General features: G+C 33.6%; 1 protein-coding gene across 1 annotated transcript; it reads right to left on the reverse strand.

The window, feature by feature from the left end:
* Nucleotides 1-1475: 1475 nt before the first annotated feature.
* LOC140050997 (inorganic pyrophosphatase-like) lies at nucleotides 1476-15117 on the reverse strand. The gene is made up of 13 exons (XM_072096053.1): nucleotides 14934-15117; nucleotides 11010-11071; nucleotides 10209-10265; nucleotides 9248-9367; nucleotides 8717-8803; nucleotides 7931-7994; nucleotides 7348-7410; nucleotides 7162-7202; nucleotides 6672-6758; nucleotides 5157-5242; nucleotides 4341-4416; nucleotides 3818-3851; nucleotides 1476-2454 (listed from the first exon to the last, which is right to left on the reverse strand). Exons 1-13 carry the CDS (start codon nucleotides 15088-15090, stop codon nucleotides 2423-2425), a joined length of 966 nt encoding a protein of 321 aa, XP_071952154.1. The 5' UTR covers nucleotides 15091-15117; the 3' UTR covers nucleotides 1476-2422.
* Nucleotides 15118-16550: the final 1433 nt, after the last annotated feature.

Genomic DNA, 16550 nt, shown 5'->3' on the forward strand with positions numbered 1-16550 from the left:
AGTTTCCTTATTCCTTTTCATAAAGTTGTTTAAATTAAAATTTATCTAAAAGAAGAAAGAACAAATACTGGTCTATGCATTTGGAATAAATGAGAAGTACAGTATGACTATTGATTTCATTAGTTATTCATTAATCCATGGTATAATTAAGAACGAAATGATAGAAAAAGAAGAAGGTTAAATTTAAATTTCGCAATTAGACAATGTGAAAGATTTCCAATTTTCAAGAATGTAGACAGTTCTTTACGTTTGTGGCTCAGGGACGGACGCAGGGGTGTTGCTCCAGTTGCCCCAGTTGCCCGGGCAACACCCTAAATTTCATACTTAAATGTTTTTTTCTGCCACTAATACAGATTTAGATCCTATCTCATCATATTATAGATTAACTATTAACATTATAGAAGTCCGGGGTTGGAAAAGGCTATAGGGCCTAGGCCTATGTAAATTGACAGACTGTGCCAGCGTAAAATTAACCAGAAGTCAACAATACCGAGCATAATTTGCCGGCGGTCAGCGTTTTTGTTGTATGGTTACTGTTTGAATTGCTTGTGTCCATGAGAAGGTACAAAAATCCCGTCATATGAGTGGTTGATTTCTCCGTAATCATTGCATTTTGCCGGGGATTCCCCATCATTTTTAAGTATTTCCATATTTATCTTCATTTCCTTACTTCCGTAATATTTCGCCGCATTTCAGTTGTAATTACGGACGTTCCGAACTTTGAAAATACAGTGTTTAATTTTTTCTTTCTACAAAATTTGATTATATTTTCTTTTCTCGAGTGTGGTTGTACAGTTTATAGTGGATAAATGAAAATGAATTGATAATAATTAATTTGTATTAATTGATTTAATTCCTAGAATTTATTACATTACCGGAAGTACCTTCGTCGGGGACCTCCATCGACAGATGTTCTCTAAAGCTTGGTTCCCACTAGAACGTAACGCAAGGACGTAAACGCAACGCAAGCGAATTGACCAATCACAAGCGATGGCTTATTCGCTTGTGATTGCTAACTGTCTATAACTTCGCTTGTCATTGGTTAAAACGCTTGCGTTGCGTTTACGTCCTTGCGTTACGTTCTAGTGGGAACCAAGCTTTAGTGGTTTGTTTGCGGTTTTCTTTGTTGTTACGTTAGTGGCTTGTTTGTTATGTAATGGTTTTTTTGCTGTTACGTTAGTGGTTTGCTTGCTTTTACGTTTAGTGGCTTGTTTGTTACGTTAGTGGTTTGTTTGCTGTTACGTTAGTGGGTTGTTTGCTGTTACGTTAGTGGTTTATTTACTGTTACGTTCATGGTTTGTTTTCTGTTAGGTTAGTGGTCCATTTATTTTTTACGTTAGTAGTTTGTTACGTTAGCGAGTGATACAGTACGTATATCAATTGCAACATATACTTGCATTGATTAGGGAATTTCTAAATCAAATCAAATCGACTACTGTAAATAATTAAAACCAGTAAATAACGAACATAGTGACGTCAATATTTTATTCATAATCTTAATTAAATATCGAAAAAGCTGAGAGTTTAAATTACTGTATTACAGGATTAGCAATTATACAATTATATTGCTTATCAAAGATAATTATTATCCATAAAATAGAATGTAGGAGTAAGCCTATTGCATAATAAATTTAACCTTGCAGCTGCGTAAGCATCCATAACAAAATCAGACTATGAACCCTTTTGATTTTATTAAATTAGAAAAACAGGAAAAAAGTGTTCATTCAATTTTTTTTTAAAGAATACTGTATTATAATAAGCGATGAAACTGCTGACAATGCTGAAATGATTTATATGTTCAGTACAAAATGATGATAGTATATATTGACGAATTTGTGATGTTGATTGTCAAAGTTGAATGAATGATTATATGTTGTTATTAATTAGGTCTTTTGAAAATGAAAAAAACATGAAACCCACAGATTATTGCTACAAATGATTGTAAATAAAATATAGTAAATTAAATAGATTAAAAAATCACAATTCTGATGTCAAGATATTCTACATTTCTAGTAAGTAAAATACAGTAAAGTGTTGACTGATATATACCAATATATCGGTCAATATATCAATTAGGAATTTAAACAGACAATTATTAGAGAAAATAATTAGTAATTAAGGCAACGTTTAGAGTACTTTTTAATTTCAATTACTCTAGAAAAAATAGAAAACTCCATAGGAGCCTTTTACCAAATTTGTATATAAACATGTTTTTATATAAATAGCAAGAAAGCAGAGAGAAACTGCATTGGTATTGTAGGTAACGATTACAAATTCCATCAAGTATTTATACAAACAACATGAAAAAAATCATCATCATTGTATTAAGCAATGAATTAACTGTGCATAAACAAATTGACAAAGAAGACAAATCAACTAATAATAATTGCTTGAAAAAATTATTTTCTTCTTGAATTTCTGCTTATTCATTCTTGACAAAGTGCCATTTATCCACTGTGTAAAAAAAGAAAGAAACATGTTTGTTAATCTGAGAAATGACAACATAAAATGCTGAATTGTCCAATAAAAAAGTCCAATTATTCACGTGGCTATCCCTCCCTCCACCCCCCTCCCCCCAAAATCATACAACTTTTGACTGGTCTTTCAGAACACCAGATTCTTGGCCAAGTCTAACGCCCGTATTCTTAAACCGGACTTTAGTCGTAGTTCGAAGTTCGACTTGAAAAAGTCGTAGTTCGAGCTATTACTTCAAATTCGATTAAAAAACGAAGTAGTCGAAGTTTGCAGTTCGACTTAATGAAGTCGAGCTTTTAGTCGAGTTGCACACGTCTGGGTAACAAAGGCTATACATTGGCCAATGACAAGAGAGTATTTGAGGAGCAGACAAAATTTTGCGCATTGATATCACTTTCCATTTCTTACAACACTTTTTACGCATCAGGACTATATACATGAAAAATAATTTTAATCGTTAATTATTAGAACAATATCAGTATTAATTTAACAGTGAAGTATATTTGATTAACAACAAATAAAATCTTCAAAATATATTTAGGAACCATGGCGGTACGGTAACTTTTATATTTTCTAGGCCCCCAACAAAGTATGATCGCGACGAACCACGCACTTCAAAGCGTGACAAGAAAGCGCTAGGCCCCCTAAACATTCCATCGCGTGGTGAATTGCCGCATCTCCCATTGTCGCTATGGCGTGACGTAGCTCAAGTCGGACTTGCGCGAAGAAAATAATGTAATTTGTATACAGTTGTAAATAAAGATGATTTTCATTATTATAACTTATATTCATTAAGCTAATATAAATATAGATATTTCATTCTTCAATATCTGGCCAATATAACAACTCAATGACTGTTACGTTTTTTATAAACATCGTTTAAAAACCATTTAGTCGACCATTTAGCCTGCCCCCTCCAGGACTAAAAAAATCGATCAAAATCCGTCTCGATTTAGTCGAGGTTGGCCTGATTTAGTCGGTGATTTAGTTGAAGTTCGGTTTATGAATTAAAATGATGTCATTTTTTTAGTTTTAGCTCGAACTACGACTAAAGTCCGGTTTAAGAATACGGGCGTTAGTGTCTGATATTGGGAAAGTTACCCTTACTGCACGGGTGATGTGATTCAGTTACGATGAGTTCCTTTCAGTTCAGGAAAAAAATAGAACATAGGCCACTGAGAGCTTATGCTAACATTTTGTGTGCCCTTGTCAGTTGCTTGAAGCACTTGTGTTGACAAAGTTGAGTTGCATTGACATAAGCTTACCTTTACCATTTACACAATATTATTTAATGCTGGAATTGCTTAAATTACTCTGTCTTAAAGTTAAAATCTATACTTACTGTCTGCAGGTAAATCCTCAGATTCTGCTTGAAACTGCAAAATAAAAACACATTGAAAAAAAATCAACATCCAGCGACTAACAGTAACCCTCATTTCAATAATTTTACTTGGTTTACTACAAAAAGTATGGCAGCAACACATACACACAACATATCACTTTACATTTTAATAGTATTTTAACATTGCCATTTGCAATTTGATGTATTTCTTCTTTGTTGTTTATTGTCTTTTATGCCAAGCAAAACAAATTTCCATTTTAAAATGGACCAATAAAATTTCTTGAATCTTGAATGAAAATAACATACAAAACTAATGCACAAGTGTGTGTTTGTGGAGATGCAGTGCACTTGATGGTATTGAACAATGGTGTGACATGCACTACATTGTGAATACCCAATAAAGTGTAACATGCACGAGGCGCATATTGTGAGTACTAAAGATTCAAAAGTCCCCACTATCTCATTTCAAACAATATCATCATTAAATTCACAAGCTCCAGTAATTATGTTTGTGTAAACTTACAGTCTGTTTTTCAACTTGGTCCTGTGCCATTGCAGCTGGTATTGTATGCACACTACCAGCAACTGTCGTGTTTTGACTACAATCAGAAAATTTAAGTAAATTTATACAAACTAATAATGACATTTCACTTAAACGGTGATCTGTAGTTTTTTTCGTGAAATGTTAATGTAGGTATCAATCTTTTAAATTAAATCTAACTAAATCTTTTAACCTGTTCCTTAAGGCATCTTTTTCCACAAGACAGTACACTATTGTTGGTAGATTTGGATAACGCTGGCTGGGTTATCCAAGACCATTAAATAAAATTGGTACAGGGCCCAAAAGGAAACCACTGCATAGCAACTACGATTTTGAACAAAAAAAGACCCAAACTTTGTGCTGATTACTAGCTGCATTATGGGAGTATGTTTCCATACGTGTTGGATCCAAAAAATGACTGTGGTAATAATGTTCAGCGCTTAGAGGTGTTATATAAATCCAGCATATTATTATTATCCTGCCTCGCACAATTCATAGTAAATTGCTTACACAAAGATATGGAAAATGCATGTTGGATCAATCAGGAGGAATTATTTGAAAACTAAATAATTTCTCCATGAATCCTAATGGTTTTTTTTTTTTTATTAAACATTTTAATAAAAATGTAATCATTAAAATGGTTACCTAATCGCATTCCAATATTACAAAAAAAAAATTTAAATATGAAAACACATAAATTCAGCATGATTAAAGATGTCAAGAAATGAGATGGAATATTATCAAAAGCATAGAAAATCAATTTTTTTTTAAAACTAGCAATAACATTTAAGATATTACCATTTTATTCCTTTTGGTTCAGTTGTTCCCTGCATCAACTTTTTCCACTGGTCATGACATGTTTTAACAACTTTTGAAGCAAATTCCTTGAAAATAAAACAAAATAAAAATTGGTAGTTGATTCCAAATATATAAAAAACTAGTACTAGGCTTGGTCCACTTCTGCCTGCCACATATGTATTCACTCAATTTATCACGTTCTTCTGGTGAGCCATAGAGACGCCTATACTATATAGTATAGGAGTAGGCGAGCAGAGGACAGAACTGGAAGCTGTAAGTGAGATGAAAGACCTAGGCGTTGTAATTGATGATAAGCTGAGTTTCAGATCTCATGTGTCCCATGTAGCAGGAAGTTAGGTATTATTTATCAAGCATTTACATTTTTGGACCCTGAGAGTTTTTTGCTGTTATACAAGTCGCTTGTACGTCCAACCCTGGAATACTGTAATATTCCAAGTTCTTAAGTTTTTAGCAGATGAGGATAGGTTGGAGAAGCTACAACAAAAGGCCACCCGATTCATTCCGGAACCAAGGGGTACAGAGTATGTATGTAGGCTAAAAATACTTGATCTTCCTACGTTAATTTATAGAAGAAAGAGAGCTTCTCTGATCCAAGTATTTAAAATACTGAAAGGATTCGATATATTGAACATTGAAACCTTTTTTAATATGTCAACTATCCATTATACTAGAGGTCATTCTTTCAAACTATCAAAGCCGCGGGTCAAAACTAAATGGGGATCAAATAATTTTGGAGCAAGAGTAGTTAACGATTGGAACGCTTTGCCGAGAGTTGTTGCAGAGTCAAAGTCATTGAATCAGTTTAAGTCGAATTTGAAAGAACACTGGAAAAACTACCACCAGAAGTTTCAGCCGTATGTAAGAGATGTGTAATTCCAGAGAGGCAAATAAGCAATTTGCTTTAGCCTTAATTTCAAGGTAAATTATCAATGAGAAAACTAAACCTAAAATCCGCAAAAAAGACTGACCGACATAATTTTTCAAGTGATACAAAAGCGAAGACCTGAAGACCATTTATCTCGGCCTTTTTTCCCTATACGCATCCAACAGTGAATAACTAATTACAGGATGGATAAACTATTTTATAATTTATTGTGCTTATAAACTAAGTCTCATTTGAGGATGAGGAGTGGAGTTAAAAGAGTCTAAGTTACAACAATGACATTAGGTCAGGAATGAACCCTGGTCCTTGGGATTGGAAGGCAAGCACGTTTACCACCAAGGTACATACAGCTCCACTCAACCTAAAATCCTCGACAAAACAAGACTAACATAATTGTTCAAGTACAATACCAAAGCGAAAAACCTGAAGACCATTTATCCAGGTATTTTACCACAGCATCCTGGCTAGACCTAGCATTTGTATCAGTTCTCTACTTGCAAATGAAACACAAAAGGTACAAGCCTAGTTTTGCTAACCTAAATTGATATTTGTGATGAAAACAGGTTGTTATAAAATTAATTGATTTGATTTTACATTAAAATGTAACTTACTGCATTCTTGGGCTCTCCATTGAATGCAAATTTATTGGCTGGCTTTCCATCAGGTATCTTGTAAAGTTTAAACCAATCATGAGTGGCCTACAACAAAAACCATTTTAAAATTGTATTGGTACAAATGAGAAAATCATGATACATAGTTGGATAATATGTATACTGGATTGTTTCTAATGAACGCCCCCTCTGAGATGTTTTCCATATTGTAATGAGTGCTCAAACAGAATTGCATGTGGTATTAAAGGGAAAATATTTATTTCACAATGATGTACTCATTAGCGATGGACTTAATGCTGTTTAAATAACTAGAACACGGGATATGGCCTAGATAAAGCTTGCACATTAACTTGTTTTTCAACAAATAACACACTTTTTTAACTGTTTTAAAGCAGCCCCTTTGAAAAAATACAACGCCCCGGGTCGTTTATTAGAAACAATATAGTATGTGCCTTTTAAAAATGTATTCAGAGCAAAGAGACATAATTACCCTGAGGAAGCCAGGCATTAACCTTTCAATATCATCGACATCTAACAAAAGCAAAATTATAACAATTTTAAATAATTTAATATAAACAATCAAAAGACATTTTCTTTAGGTTTTATTATTAGTTCTGCAATGGTCTAGTTGTAGACCAATCTTAATCTTCTATGAATAATTTAATGAAATACAAACCATCTAACTTATCAGACAGTGGATCTCGAACATCAATTGCCAGAATTTTCCAGTCTGTTTCGCCTAAAAAATGTAAATAAATACTGTTAATAGCAACAAAACTGATAGTTTTCGTACAACCGCCTAAAAACAATTTTAACGAGAAAGAGAGAGAGAGAAAAAGTATAATGTTAAAAATGTATAGATTTGATTGATAAAAACCTTATTGCAATTTATAAATAAAATTGAAATACAAATTGATGTTGAACAATTCAACAAATTAAGAAAATATATACAAAATTACGAATTATATAAGTTATAAATAACGGAAACAATAAATTTAAATCTAAGTATAAATCTTAGTACCTGACTGCGCAAGGAAAACCATCTACCAACCATTAAAAATACCAGTGTTAATAATGAAGTGCTTTGATCTATTTGTATTGCACTTTAGTAGAGGAAATTCATTGACTGATCTTAATTTATATGGTACGCGACACGGTTGTGGAAGTACGTTGTGGAGAATATGGCTATGGTCCTCAAGCAAAGAAATATTAAAAAAATAAAAGAATATTTTTAAAAAGAAAATGTAATTGGTACATACCTTCATCAATTAAAGCCATCGTTCCCAATACTTTAATTTGAATAACCTCTCCTCTTTTAGCAACCTACAAATGTAGTGTAGTAAGGTATTAATTATTGTCGCATTATTGTCACAGTAATTGTATTTGACGCACAAAATATGGGAAATAAAGATGAAAATCAAACTAGATATGAGTAGGACATTATCATCATCATTTATTCATTCATACTGTACACATTTATTCAGTTATTTAACAATAACTGAGGCCCGCACTAGAAGCAATAGCTTGTCTCATGAGGGCCCCCTATCATACAAATTTGCAAAATACATAAAAAGAAATACAGTACTGTATAAAACAGTAAACGATAAAATAAGTCAAAAAAAAAGGAAGGAAATAAAATATTGAGCATAACAAAAGAAACTTGTTTAAATGGCTAATAGGTAACGTTTTACAAATTTTGTGAAAATTTCAATCATTACTAAATTTAAGTGGGCTGTAAATGGCCTGAAAGTTATTCATTGTGATGGACGGTGGACTACTGTACTTAACGCATGATCATGGGTTCGAATCCAATGCTCGTTCGCATTACCTCTCTCCAAACAGGTGTACAAATGGGTACCTAGTACAGGTCAAGACACATTATTACTGATTACTAGCTGCATTATGTGAGTATGTTTTCATACGCATTTGATCCAAAAATGACTGGGGTAACAATATGTACAGCGCTTAAACATTAGGTACTTTATAAATATAACATAATTTACTAATACATCTGAAGAGTGTTAAGTTGTTAATAGAGAACTTACTCTTTGGCCAATTTCACAGACATCAAGTGGATCATTGTCACCTGCACAATTGGTGTCAGGATCTGTATGAGATGGATCTTCCCAAGTCTATTAAAAAAGCACATGAAAATATCAGTAAACTACTATTATTGATATGATATATGTTTTAACCATTATCAGGAATCAGGGATCACATTTGTCAGTAAAATATGATTTTTAAATAGTGTCTACCAGACACCTGCGGGATGGCCAAATACTGCCCATCTGAGTTTCCGGAAAGTCTGGTAAGGAAAGAAAGCGAGAACTAAAATCTGGTCATCAGGTGCTACTGCACATTCCGAGGAGAAAACATAGTTGGGAAGATCAGACTTTAAGTGTTGCTGGACCTAGGCTCTACAACCACCTACCTTTGACCATTAAACAAACATAATTATTGAACACCTTTAAGTCACTACTCAAAATTCACATAATTTTGCAATATTTTTGATAGCGCCATGAGCAATAATTGTTGGAATGGCGCTATATGAATCGAACGATTAATTTATTTATTACCTGAGGGATGGCGCCATAGTTCCAGATATAACCTTGGTAAGGGAATACATTCTTTACATATCTTAGCTTATTCTTCTTTATGTCTTGCTTAATTGGGTTCATGTCCAACTTTGTTCCAATCTATGGTACAAGTATAAACAAAATATAAATGTATTTTTCTGATGTAAAAATGGACAATAAATGTGAAAAAGCAGTACAATCATTCATTCAATTCACATTTAGTACTGTACACCTTCAGTAGTATATTAGGCTGCTAATACCACAATAATTTATCCAGAGAGTCTAACCCTGATTTATCGATACAGTTATTGCTTTATACAGTATCTTAAACAGTATGATGATATATATTATTATTTCTTGTATACTACTGTATTAGGGGATGTTTTTTCCTTGGCAACCTCCTTTATGTGTTCAGTTTAGTATTGGTTCCGTGTCTGTGAATCAGGTATTACTGTTATTAGTATTTTATTCTATTGTAATTTATTTTTTTTAACTAACTGTCAGAGTTAACATTTAAAACCTAATATTACAGTTTTCGTGATATATTTTTAATTGCTAACTAATGTAACAGCATCTGAAACAAGGTCATCATTTTTACTCAGTCTCCAATACTACTGAACATTAGTAATTTACATGTATTTAATAAAATTGTCCATTACAGTTGTGTAACCTAAACTCGTTCCTGTCTCTTCATCCAAAACTGTTATTCACTACTGTATACAAATCAATTTGGTATAGAAATTGCAAACAAGTAAACATTTAAAAAAAATCAATATAGAAAATTATTAATTGAAACCTACAATCAATATTAGCAATTAACAATCAATACAAGCTGCATGTTGTGATTCATTAGAGTAATTAGTTAATTATTTTTGTAATGCTTGAGTGAGCACACAAAACTGAAACCCTGGTCTACTGTACACTACCAGCAAAATGCATACAATTAAACATTACTACCAACCTCCATTTTAGCATTTGTCCACCTAGGTATCTCCACAACCATATGTAAATTTGATTGCTGTAAACAAAAAATTACAAAATTATAGTAAAGCCTGTTTTCCTGTCGACGTCATTCAATGCTATCGTTAACAATAATCGACAATCTTCTACGTAAACATTGAAATGTTTCCGATTTACAGGAAAAGGTACTCGCTATCGTTATCATACCAACTTGATCGTTTTCAAACGATCGTCATTGAACTGTTAATGATAAATGACGATAGCGTCGATAACGTCGACAGGAAAACAGGCTTAAATTGTCAGTGTACTGTAAATACTGTATATTAACATTCAGTGCAATTAGTGTAAATATTCAAATTAAATTATCATCAAAATATTTTATAATGCTTTATTAACTTTAAAAAGAATAGGTGTCCATTAAAACAGTTACAATGTTGTAATTTATTTGTATTACTAATTAATACACAATGTTTTTATCCTTCTGTGCTCTCAACTGCTGGCTGTAACCCTCCATAAACATTTTTCAAGGAGGGTTAACACCGAGCAATGGATGACATAACCTACAGTAGGAGTGCATGACACAACCTAGGTGTAGATGAAAGGTGTAGATGAAAACTGTATACCGTCATACAAAAAAATCAATACATATTATTCTACTGCTCATTTCCATTGCCCTTTTTGTTATATACTGCTTGTTTAAATTTCCACAGTTTATGTTAAAATAATCACTGTGCTTGTTAATGTATACCATGGAGTATTACACTGGTATACAGTACATCATTCTTATCATTATTATACCTACCCCTTTGTTGGCATATACTGGAATATCATGAAATGGTGAAATATATGATCCATTAGAATTCCCTGTTAATTAAAATGGAAAAAAAATATTAATGCATTAAACAGAAAACAATCAAGAGGTATAAGCTGTACATGCAACCACATTTAACCCTACTTCTGATATTTTAACTTCATTTTATTTATTTACAAAAAGCAAAATTCAAAATATGTTGACAAAATGTGAATCAAATTAATAGTTAATGCCTTGTATCTGGAAAAACTCAAATAAGCACAGAGAGCTGCATCGTCATATCATTTAAGAAATATTCGAGGCATCAGAAAATACTTAAATCGTGCAGCTGCTGAGCAACTTGTACATGCATTTGTTAGTTCGCGTCTCGATATGTGTAACTCCTTGTTATTTGGTCTTCCACAAAAACAACTCCACAGGCTTCAGCTGATTCAAAATACAGCGGCACGAGTTATTAAAAAACTACCAAGATATGCACACATATCAAATACCTTGGAAACTTTGCATTGGCTTCCTGTTAGGTACCGCATAGTCTGGGTTCCAGACGGAGTTTTGTCTTAATATTAGTTAAAAGATAAATATTTTGGCACATATGGCGTTTCATACGTATACTACTTGATTTTGGATACTCCGTCTGGGGAAACACGCACAAGTCACGTGGTTTGACACCAAGAATTCTTGGTGCATACGATTATCCGGTTGACTAGTTTCAGCTGCATGCGATTGGCTACTCTCTCGTACACTGTTTAAATATTCATATTTAAGAATTTCAAAGACTCAACAACTAAGATGATGCGCTATGTTACGTTTAGACAATGTGTACTTGGGTACATTTATGAAAGTTCTGAAGGCTAGAAATTATTTTATATGCCTAGTAGTCTGGTAAACATTTGATGGGATCTTTGAAACATGAAAACTCGTCTTGATATATGATAGGCTAGCTTCTCCGCAAATCAAACATTGAATGGATCATTTATTACGCGGAGATAATTTTGATTTAATTCCCACCCAGACCCTGTCCAGTTCTGTGTGGTGGTGTAGCCCTGTTGTGTGCCGGTGGTATGTAGGCCTACTTCATTGGCGTTTTATTTGGCAGGTCATACGTGCGAGTTGAGTAGGACCTACGAAAGAGGCCTAGGCCAAGGACTAAACAATTAATAAACTTGGCATTACTATTTTATATTTCAACAGTCACAGTCATATTTCAATCGTACATTAAGCACTGGTAGGCCTACGTACTCGATCTCTTTCATTTTGAAACAAAATGATCATTATGGTTGATTCGAAATCCATATTTACATACCGCCCGCCCCATATAGCCAAATACGGTATGATAACCTACGTCATTCTTATCGTATGTTTGCGGTCTGCAAATCGATTTCTATACGTGTTTCACAAGTCTGTATTTTCAGACAAAAATCGCGGTCGAAATAAAAACAAATAAATAATAAAAAAAGATAATACAGACTTGGGGCAAGTCTAGGTACCGCATTGTTTTTAAGTCTATTAATGGGATGGCTCCTGAATATATTTCTGACATGCTTAGGCTGTATGTTCCCAGACGGAATCTGTGTTCTAGTGATACGCTGCTTCTACATCAACCTAAGTCTCGCCACTCATGGGGAGACAGAGCTTTCACCGTTACTGCTCCTCGATCGTCTATGGAATGCTCTACCAAGCTCTATCAGATTTTGCAAAACTGTTGATACTTTTAAAAAATTATTAAAAACACATTTATTCATTAAGGCATATGGAAATCATGAGGTTTCTTAAAGTTCTAGAATTTTATAGTATACTTTTTCCCGACCAGCATTATCTTTGGGGTGCCTCTGTCTTGGTTGTTGTCTCTGAGCACCCGGTCGTCTGTGGCAAGGCAAATGTGTATCCTGTTCCTTTGTTTGGTCACCTAGGTAGGGGTCCGGGACCGCGACAGAACGAGAACAGATGGGGACCCTCCAAAGAAATTGCATTTTATTTGTCAGGCATTTGTATGATTTGTTTTTATTTTTTTGAATGCGCCTTGAGCACTCTTGAGTGGTATGTGCGCTATAAAAATCCTGTTATTATTATTATTAAGACAGGTTCCACCAGAAAAAAAGTTGTTATAAAAAATTTAGATCAATGTTCATAGACAGAGACAAACCGGGGTTACAGACGGTACACACACTACGCAAGAGACCATGTATAGATGAAGAAAAGACAAACAAACAAATAGATAAGACGTGACATTATTATTATGGGAGAAGCATGTTGTTAAAGTTAAAAAAGGAAGTGCAACATCATAATTCACACAATTTTGTTTGAATTGCGCTAGATACAAATTTACATTATTAAATTATTATTAGTATTATAGAACTGTATACAATAATAATCATCATCACGATGGTTTCCATAACGATAGTAGCTCATAACTATTAGAGACCATTGTCATCATTTGCCATTACCATGGTGATTTTAACTGTAATGTTCTATCTTGAGAAATTATTTTAATATTTGGTCATCATCAAATGACAGTCATGATTACAAATTATTATCACATTTTACAATTCTGAACAACAAAAATTGCAAAAATTATTAACTTTACTTTACAGATGTTTTTGTTTTATAAAGCATACCATTTTTTGTACAGTAATTGTTTTTAAATATATTACCCTAAAAAACATTAATATTGTTTTACAGATTTGTGTTTTAGGTCTAATATTTTTTTCTGTAATTGTTTTTCACGATATTTTCCCCCAAAATATGAAGAATTAATAATGAATAAAATCAAAATTTGATTCAATTTTTTAGTTTTGATAACGAGAAAATAAGCAGTTAATTTTTACTAAAAGCCCATTGAATTCAAGACAATTTTCCGGTTATTGTATATGATTGTAGAGTATTTTACCTTGCAACACAACATTTGCAAAATAAATTTGCATATTACAGTAAGCATAAGAAATGAGTATACTAGAGTTATTTCTTTATCTAAGCTAACAAAATCTGAATAAAAATATTCACAATATTTTAAAATTTGTATTCTTATTCCGTCCACTCCAGTTTGGGAAACAACCTTTAAAAATACAAATATGTAATTGTAAAGTATAATTGCACTATATCTAGACATTTTACAATCAATAGGCCTATTAATTACAGTTAAATTAATGTATTGTATGATACTGTTCTTCCAGAATTTGTTATTTTCTCATATTTATTGTTCTTCATTTTCATATTAATTATAAATTAATTGCACACAGTGCAATATAAAAGTAGTTTGAATGCTGCATTTTACTACAGAGTATATTGATGAGATTTCAGCATCTGTTACACAAACAATGTAAAAAATCAATTATTTTTCCAAACATATTCAAGAAAAAGATATACCTTCAAGGAAATTTGACTGGGAAATTCCGAAGTGTTCAATAATACATTGTAATGAAACAACAAAGACATTATTAGTAATGGACAACTAGGTCTATTTAAGTTCTTTTAATAAAGGCTGGACAAAATATATATCTATGTGCATTAAAAAAAATGTATTTTATTGTTAATCACAGAAAACAAAAAAAATTTCCAATTTATAAAATTAAATAATGGATTCCCCCCCCCCCCCCCACAGTTATTTTACACCCCTCTCTGGTCTCTCTGTACTGTAGACACTGTTGGGCTAACAGACAAGAAGGGTGAAAAACACCGAGCGATTAAGTAAAACGGGATATCTAACACTATAATATTCAATAAAGATAATAGTGAGTAAATTATGAATTACAACGAGAGTGGCACACCCATGAATTTAGACAGCGGCCGAAATAATAATAATACGCTGACTGGCGACCGAGGTTACTACCAGTCAGCCGAGGCTACTAAGGCCGACAACCAAATAAGCTCAGCCTAGGCCTAACCTCTATGGTACAATATGCAAAGGAAACGTCTTACTAAAATATATACTGTAGTCTGATGAGTTTGGCGCTCCTTTTTCAACTGTGGAGTAGGTTGACATATTTGGTTGTTTTAGATGAGATCCAGTTATCAAAAGACGAACAGCAGGATTTACCCCACGTAATCCAGCTCTTATCAACAACGGTGGCGACATGTGCAAACAAAATTATGATGAGAGAGCTTGCCTTTTTATTGACCGCCGTTGAAGGAGTACGCCCCCATGTGTGGTGCTGGAGAAATATTTATTGATACAAGAGAGGGTGAGCTCGCTTCGCTCGCTCCCCCTCTAGGAAGTGTAGACGATGGTTCTCGGAATTCAATGATAATGTTCTCCTTATACGTTTTCTGTCGGTTGTTACCATTATTGAAAATGCTTGACATTCGTAAAACTAAACTACTTTGTTTCACAGTGTTTTAGATGATTAATAACATTTTAAAGTATAGTTTTTATTGTTTGGTAGGGCCCTTTGGGGAGGCGGAGGTCATTTGAGGGAGGTGCTTATTCGAGGGATATATGTTAAATTTTTTAGTTTTAATAATATGGTAACATTTTAATCAGATGAAATCCTCTAATAGATATGAAAAGTGGTAAAAAAGAATAACAAATGCTTGGTAAATTGTAGATAACAGTGCAGTGAATTCTACTACAAATAGTATGTTATTATAAATATGTGGATGGACGTTTATTAGATAGTTGGGTTGTGGGGGGTTATTATTCAAAGTGATGTTTTATTGGAGAGGCGTTTATTCAAATGAATACCATCCTAATAATTATTAATACATTATTTAATTTAATCATCTTTTGAAACTAACTGCCGTGACAGAGTGGGCCCAAGAGAGAACCCAGGTAGCAAGCCCATGGGCCCATATATAAATTACCTGGGCAAGTTTATGTGGGCTATGGAATATTCAACCCATATGGGGCCCAGGTGGGAAAACACACATATAACCTGCCCATATTTTACCCACATGGGGCCCATCTGTAAAATATATGGGCAGATACATATGGGCTTGCCCATTTTTAACCCATATGGGATTCATAAACCAAACAGCTGGGAAAATGCATATGGGTTTGCCCACACCCAATATACATGGGGCCCATATGACATAAACCTGGGTTGTTACATATGGGTATGCCCATATACAATGTACATGGGGCCCATCTGTATAATATATGGGCAGATACATATGGGTTGCCCATTTATGACCCATATGGGATTTGTAAGTTAAAAGCATGGGCAAATACATATGGGTTTTCCCATACAAAAAATACATGGGGCCCACATGCCATAAACATGGGCTGATACATATGGGTATGCCCATATACAATGTACATGGGGCCCATATATACAATTTATGGGCTGGTACATATGGGTTGCCCATTTTTTACCCATATGGGTATCGTAAGCTAAAAGCATGGGCAAATACATATGGGTTTTCCCACACACACAATACATGGGGCCCATATGCCATAAACATGGGCTGATACATATGGGTATGCCCATATACAACGTACATGGGGCCCACCTATACAAAAGATGGGCAGGTACATATGGGTTGCCCATTTGTGACCCATATGGGATTCATAAGCTACAAGCATGGGCAAATACATAT

This window comes from Antedon mediterranea, chromosome 6 (assembly GCF_964355755.1).
Source record: "Antedon mediterranea chromosome 6, ecAntMedi1.1, whole genome shotgun sequence".
Taxonomy (NCBI): Eukaryota; Metazoa; Echinodermata; class Crinoidea; order Comatulida; family Antedonidae; genus Antedon; species Antedon mediterranea.

Excerpts from the sequence above, each read along its gene's own strand:
- LOC140050997 (XM_072096053.1), bottom strand. The coding sequence starts at position 15,090 with ATGTCGCCACCGTTGTTGATAAGAGCTGGATTACGTGGGGTAAATCCT. Across the intron at positions 11,072-14,933 it reads AGACTACAGTATATATTTTA|GGAATTCTAATGGATCATAT; the intron begins GTAAGACGTTTC and ends TTTAATTAACAG. Across the intron at positions 6,759-7,161 it reads TAATGCCTGGCTTCCTCAGG|GCCACTCATGATTGGTTTAA; the intron begins GTAATTATGTCT and ends TTTTTGTTGTAG.